This window comes from Lagopus leucura, unplaced genomic scaffold (assembly GCF_019238085.1).
Source record: "Lagopus leucura isolate 7727_CA_CO unplaced genomic scaffold, USGS_WTPT01 Super-Scaffold_100012, whole genome shotgun sequence".
Classification (NCBI taxonomy): Eukaryota; Metazoa; Chordata; class Aves; order Galliformes; family Phasianidae; genus Lagopus; species Lagopus leucura.
The window spans coordinates 8,618,597-8,624,923 of NW_024962267.1; the positions used below are offsets into that span (position 1 = coordinate 8,618,597).

The window sequence follows — 6,327 nt, forward strand, 5'->3', positions numbered from 1 at the left end:
CATACAAAGCCCAAGCCAAAAAGCTACATGGGATAGGCAATATGTTTACTACTCTGGATTTGAAAATGTCAGGCACAACCTGATAACTTCATGCCATAAATCTCTCTGATATTCTGATATGTAATATTGCAATAGAATTTAGTTAATACTAAATTTATTAATAAAATGGATTTAAGTGTGTATAAGCAGTAATAAAATACAGGCCTGACTCATTATTTGGGTGCAATTTTTCCATTTCCCAGAGTTGTATTTTTATTTATTATCAGTTCTGTTTTGAAGGCTGGCTTTTAAATGCTAGATGAAATCAAAGTGGCAATGAATTTGTCATTAAAAAATTGTTGCATCACCTAAATTTGGAAGCAGTCAATTTATTTATATAATTATGTATTTATGTAATTTTTGAGATGAAGTATTTGTCCTGTATCTTTGGTCTGAGCAGGCCACTGTTCAAGAACTAATGCTATCTTTTTTCTAGGTCACAGTCCAGAAGTAGGTCTTTGTTAATGTGCAAATGATGAAGCATCTTCTAGAAGAGCTTCTCAAAGTAGATGGGAAAAAAAAGAATGATGGTCTTCAGAGTAACTTATTTTTAAGAAATTCTTTAGGCAATGATTCGTGGATGTGACAGACCATCACATAAAAAAACACAAGGATTTTCACACTTTTTTTTTCAGATATGACTTTTAAAAGGCCAATGGGTGAAAACTGTGTCACTGAGATTTGGTACGAGGCAGGTTCTCTAAGAGGAGACAGCAATAATCAAAGCTTCTATAGTGTTTTTCATCTGTTGATCTCAGTGTACTTGGACAGTAAAGTCTCTACGTAGAGAAAGTGTTGTACAGATGTGGAAGTCATTAGTTATAATCCTAGATAGATCATTTTTTTTCTTAGAAGAACAGAACAAGTTGGGTTACGATTCAAGTCACATTATTAATATTAAAAGATGAAACTATTGCAGTTGTAATCAGTATTTTGAAGGGGGCAGCACTTTTAAACATCAAAAGCACTAACATTAGAGGAAACAAAGATATTAGAGGTGGAAGGAAGTCCTCCATAAACAGGCTAGCTTGCACTGATTCACTGTGTCACATTAGGCAAAAATAGTTCTTTGTATGTTGTCCTAATAGAAAATAACTGATGACTGCTAGAATTTTAAACGTTATGGTTGTGTAAGGAAGCTGCACTAATGGCCCTGCATTACTCTATTGGATGATTACTTTCCTCCCCCCAGTTCTCAAAGCAGAATGGATGGCAGTTTCAGATTGAATATATATTTTCCATCTGCTGAATAGTTGTTTTTGTTCATGCTGTTTGAGGTTAACTATGCACGTACTAATCAAACCCACTACTTCCTTTCTCGTAAAACCAAAACAAAGCTTCATATTACTTTCAGGTACAGCATCTGGGATCACAGCTATATAAATACACACTGACTCTGTGTGGGTTCAAACATTTCGAAGATTCAGTATCCTGAAAGGCGTTACCTTTATTCCAGTCCTGAGAGTTCCAGTTTGTCTTAAAGTCTGAAGGCATCAGACATTTTCAGCTCCTACAGCATCTGTCTCGGCGCAGGAATGCTCTCAGCATGGGTCACCGTGAGCTTTCTCTGCGCAGCCACTGCCACTGCCAAAGGTGGGTAGATGAAGGTAGCTGGGGATGTCTACAATTTCTCATTTTGACACCTCTGCAGAACGGGGGCTGGGTACAAGAGGAGATGACATGGGGTCTCTCCATAGGACAGTCTGGGAAAGAAGTCTAGGGCTCTGAGAGGTGTCTGGAAAACCAAACACAGACTCAAGAGCAAAGACACCTGCAGAGAGGTTGGGCAGGACTCAGAGCAGCTCACGAAGCAAGAAATATTTTGACAAACCAGGCCTTGTGGGTGAAGTTGGCAGCTGACAAGGTGGAGATAGATGTTTGAATGGATGGAGAGATTTTACTTATCTCCTTCCCATATTCTTGCACTGCAGAACTGAAGAAGGTAAACTCAGCCCAGAAATGGACTGTTTTTATATGAAATTGAATAAATAATACTGAGCACTCATGGCTCACTAAAGCAAAAATGCATTCCCATCGTGTTGAGGGACAGAATACAGCAGTTGTACAAAACAGCCTGTGGAGACACACATGGTGTACAAATTTCCCCTTAAGATTTGTGAAGATTTTTTGCAGTATGTTCATCAGGCTTTGCTGTGTGTTGCTATACTGTAGCTTAGAATGTACATCTTTCTATCCAGTGACTTGGGAATAGCTGGAGTAAAAAGATCAGGAATAAAAAATGGAAACAGAGTTTTTATTCAGTATTACTGTCACCCTAAGGATTCTGTTCTATGTTTCGTACAGGATGTCAATCCGTTAATTTCTAAATGGCAATATGTTTATTTCTACCAGGTAGAAGTTATGGTTTAAATACCTAACTTTACAAATTTCATCTTTACCAACTGAAGTCTATATATTTGTTTTCTTTTGTACATCTAAAAGTGTGTGTTAAGAAGGAAATTGAAGCTTGCAGGTCATTGCTCCAGTAAGTGGTCAAGTTACTTACTACTTGGGAACAAATAATTGCTGAGATTTCTAATATCACTTATAATAATGAAAGCATGTCAGTATTTTTCAGTATATTAATGCAGTCTTCATGTTAATTGTGGTCTTGAAGGATTTTTTTTGAAAGGATATAGAGGCATTTCTAGGAGTTATCCACACATGACAGGTGGTAGGACTTCTTTCTTTTAGTACAGGTTTCAAATTTTTTATATATGTTATTAATTTATCAAGTTATTATATGACTGCAGACCATTTCTGGACAGTTAACTTACCATGATGCTCTTTGTTCCTTGCAGTAATGGAAGTGACTCAGCCAGCAATAGTACTGGCCAACAGGCAAGGAGTTGCCAGCTTGGTGTGTAACTACAAGCACATTGGGAATGCAAAGGAAATTCGAGTGACTTTGCTCAAACAGACAGGTGACAAGTTCACTGAAATCTGTGCTTCGACCTACACATTGGAATTTAAAATGTTCAGTGTGGAAGAGGTTATTCAGTGCCATGTTAGCCCGGGCCGAAACAACGTGACCCTTACCCTCACAGGCCTGCAAGCTAATGATACTGGTCTTTATGTCTGCAAGATGGAGCGGATGTACCCTCCACCATACTTCATGAACAAGGGAAACGGGACACAACTCTATGTGATTGGTAAGCCAGGCTGCTTTCCAGTACTGTGATATTCCCAGCTTACAAATGTTGCTGTATGTCTCATAGATCTTCAGAGTGCTGTTTGTAGGAAGTGAGGTTGAACACTGATTCAGCCTTTGAGAATCATGCTCTTATTCCTGTAGACACCCAATGCAGATGTATTCATAGACATGCCATGTATTTAGCAATTTATGGATGTTTCACAGCATATGCAATACCATATAGTATAAATGTTGTGTCCTGGAAGTTAGGAATGTCGGTGCAGAAACAGCAAAGAGTAAAGTGTTTGTTCTTCTGCACATAAATTCTATTTTCACTGGAGTTTGAGTGGGCAGGATAATATCCTGGGAAGATATGGTAGAGAAAAGAATTGTGGATGTTAATGATTGACTCCAGGGTCTTCCTTATGATGGTCATATGTAATAAGCGTTGTGCAATATGGTATGTTTTAGATCCAGAACCTTGTCCAGACACTGCCATATATCTCTGGGTATTAGGAGCTACTGCCTCAGGATTCTTTCTTTACAGCATCATCATCTCAGCCATTGTCGTGGGCAAAGCGGTGAGTCCCATCAACTAATCCCATCCTGCTAATAATGCCCCTTTGTGTGCCAAGAACAAGGAGAAAGAAACAAGAACGAGAGAGAATGTTTGGAACAAATGCACTGGGATGCTCTGGCAGCATTTTACTAGTGCACTGCAGTACTGATGCAATAATGCAAAAGGAGAACTTGCTGGATTTACTATTTAAACTTGTTTATGGCTCAGTTGTGTTGCCAGAGTAGCAGACAACTTATATCAGTTGAACTGATTCTTGGCTTAGGTTTGGGTGCTTAGAATAGGCTGGAGTCTTGGGTACTTCTGGTATCAAAGGCAACAGTCTTCAGGTCTACCCTGATTTTCACATAGCTGTTTCACACAAAGTCCTAGGATTTGATTTTTACTTTTCTCACTATTTATCTATGTACAAAACAAATGTAAAGAAGCTTCTCCCTGTGGCAGGAAGGAATTGTAACTTACAGCATATTTTAACTTCACAGCTAGAAACACCCGCATAAGACAAAAGCATGAGAAATGTAAATCTGGTTTGCTTATTTCAGTGGGGGTCTGGAGTGTAGAAATAAAACTCACATCAAATCATAAACCAAAATAGTATTCTTGCCCCATATTTTTCAATCACTCTTGTCACTAGAAGCTAAATTTAAAAGTCCGGTGTAAACACTCAGTTTTGAGCCAAGACTGGACTGTAATAAGAGCATCTTCAGAGTGCTGGTTGAATGGCAGGACTCTATCTTTTCTTAAATGGACCCTCTAACTCCTGATTCTACCTCAAGTAATCTTAATAGATGTTCTGCAAAGAGAAGTGACCACTCATTTATTTCCCTGTCTTCCCATATCTTACAGATCCAGAGAAGACGACGTCTCACGACTGGGGTCTATGTGAAAATGCCTTCTGAAAAGCTAGAGAAAAAAGTGATTCCATTTCACATCACTGTTAACTGAAACAAGGAGATGGAGAGTCTGTTTCCTAGCGGAAAGGAGAATCTGCTAATTGACTTAAGTCAAAGTAATAAAATGTATTGTCTTATTACAAAGGTGTACCGAAAAGAGAGAAAACATTTGTAACTTCTATAGTTTGGAGGAGAATAAATAGTTTATGCATTAATATTTCAAGGTTAATCCTGTCACATGTAAATGGCTATGTTAGGCCATTGATTTTTTGAGTTGTATTGTACCAATATGTAGTTTATATAAATATACATATATATGTGTAGCATTAAGAGATATTGCTGTTGAGTTGAACATCTTATTGTCACATTGTGCCGTGTCTACTGATCAAATGAAATCCAAACACTATTACTGCAGAGGCTTTTGTATCATTGCAAAGTTAATCCTACAGGTCTGAGGGGAAGAGGCAGAAGGGCACACTAATGCACAAAGGAATGTTGTCTTGTTTCCATGCAGTGCTGTTTATTGGTTCGATTTCTTGTATTTAGTGCTCTGTGCTTCCACAAAGGCATCACTGTAGGCTGGCACTGATGATACTGCTGCTCTAAAAGCCTGATCTCAGCCTTTTTCTGGCACTGTGTCTCAGCAGTGCAGTACTGGAATTAACACTGATGATATCTGAGGCAGTGCTGACAGCACGGTTGGAGAGAAAGTCTGCCCAACAGCAGACCTCTGGGGCTCTTGCTGGGAGGATATTCCAGCTCTGCTGGAGCCTTGAGTTTTACAAATGCTAAATTAGCATCTATCCAAGAGGCAGAAATATGTTATGTGTTTAACTGAGTCTATTTTCCATGAAAATACAGACACTGTATAATCTTGTTTATTAGTTATGTACCATTCAATAAAAATCTTGAAGCTTTGCCCAAATCAAGTTCATTTCTTATTCACCATTCTCAGAAGCAGCAGGAAGTGGCTACATGTTAGAAAGCAGTGATGACAAGCTGAACCTTTCCCCTCTGACCCTATGTTTTGCCCTTCTGAGGAAGCTTGTGCACTCACGGCAACACTTAGCTTTCTCAGCTCTCCTCCTCAGATGTCACCATTAAAATCTGCCAAGTCTTCAGTTTGTCTAGTTAGAGCTGACATGCTGTGATTGAGAGATGCTACCAAACAACTATACACTTCCAGCAAAGTTACTTGCTTGCAGAAGGTAACAGTTTCAACTTTGGTAGCATCTTCTGTACCTGTTAAAACAAAAACCTAGTTCTAGTTTCAAATCCTGTTTTCTTTGCAACTCTTCAATGCTCACTAACTTCTATCTAAAAAAACAAGGAGCTTAAAAACCATTTGAGCATCCTCATATCCTACCTACTATTTTAACTCTTTGCTTTCAGCTTACAGCCGAAAACATGACAGAATATATGTTTAATAGTCATGAATACATCTCCTTGGCTCCATAATTGCAATCAAATCCTCACAGTCCACTGTACTATATTCTTGCAGTGGCAGAGAACACCAAATCTCATTGCTTCTTCATTTAGCTTTTCCCCTTTTTCTGTTTCACCTTGCATGATTTCCCACTGTACAAACACATGTTCACATTCTCAATTTGTCACCAACTCAGATGTCTGAAGGTTCCAACTGCTTTCTTAATGTTCACCTACAATTGCAGAACGTTAAGTAAAAG

At 38.5% G+C, this 6,327-nt stretch overlaps 1 protein-coding gene across 1 annotated transcript; it reads left to right on the forward strand.

The window, feature by feature from the left end:
• The first annotated feature begins 1,334 nt into the window (after positions 1 to 1,334).
• CTLA4 (cytotoxic T-lymphocyte associated protein 4) lies at positions 1,335 to 4,829 on the forward strand. The gene is made up of 4 exons (XM_042874897.1): positions 1,335 to 1,632; positions 2,841 to 3,191; positions 3,644 to 3,753; positions 4,596 to 4,829. The coding sequence occupies exons 1-4, from the start codon at positions 1,575 to 1,577 to the stop codon at positions 4,692 to 4,694; spliced, it is 618 nt and encodes a 205-aa protein (XP_042730831.1). The 5' UTR covers positions 1,335 to 1,574; the 3' UTR covers positions 4,695 to 4,829.
• The last annotated feature ends 1,498 nt before the right edge of the window (positions 4,830 to 6,327 follow it).

Excerpts from the sequence above, each read along its gene's own strand:
- CTLA4 (XM_042874897.1), top strand. The coding sequence starts at position 1,575 with ATGCTCTCAGCATGGGTCACCGTGAGCTTTCTCTGCGCAGCCACTGCC. Across the intron at positions 1,633-2,840 it reads AGCCACTGCCACTGCCAAAG|TAATGGAAGTGACTCAGCCA; the intron begins GTGGGTAGATGA and ends TGTTCCTTGCAG. Across the intron at positions 3,192-3,643 it reads GACACAACTCTATGTGATTG|ATCCAGAACCTTGTCCAGAC; the intron begins GTAAGCCAGGCT and ends GGTATGTTTTAG.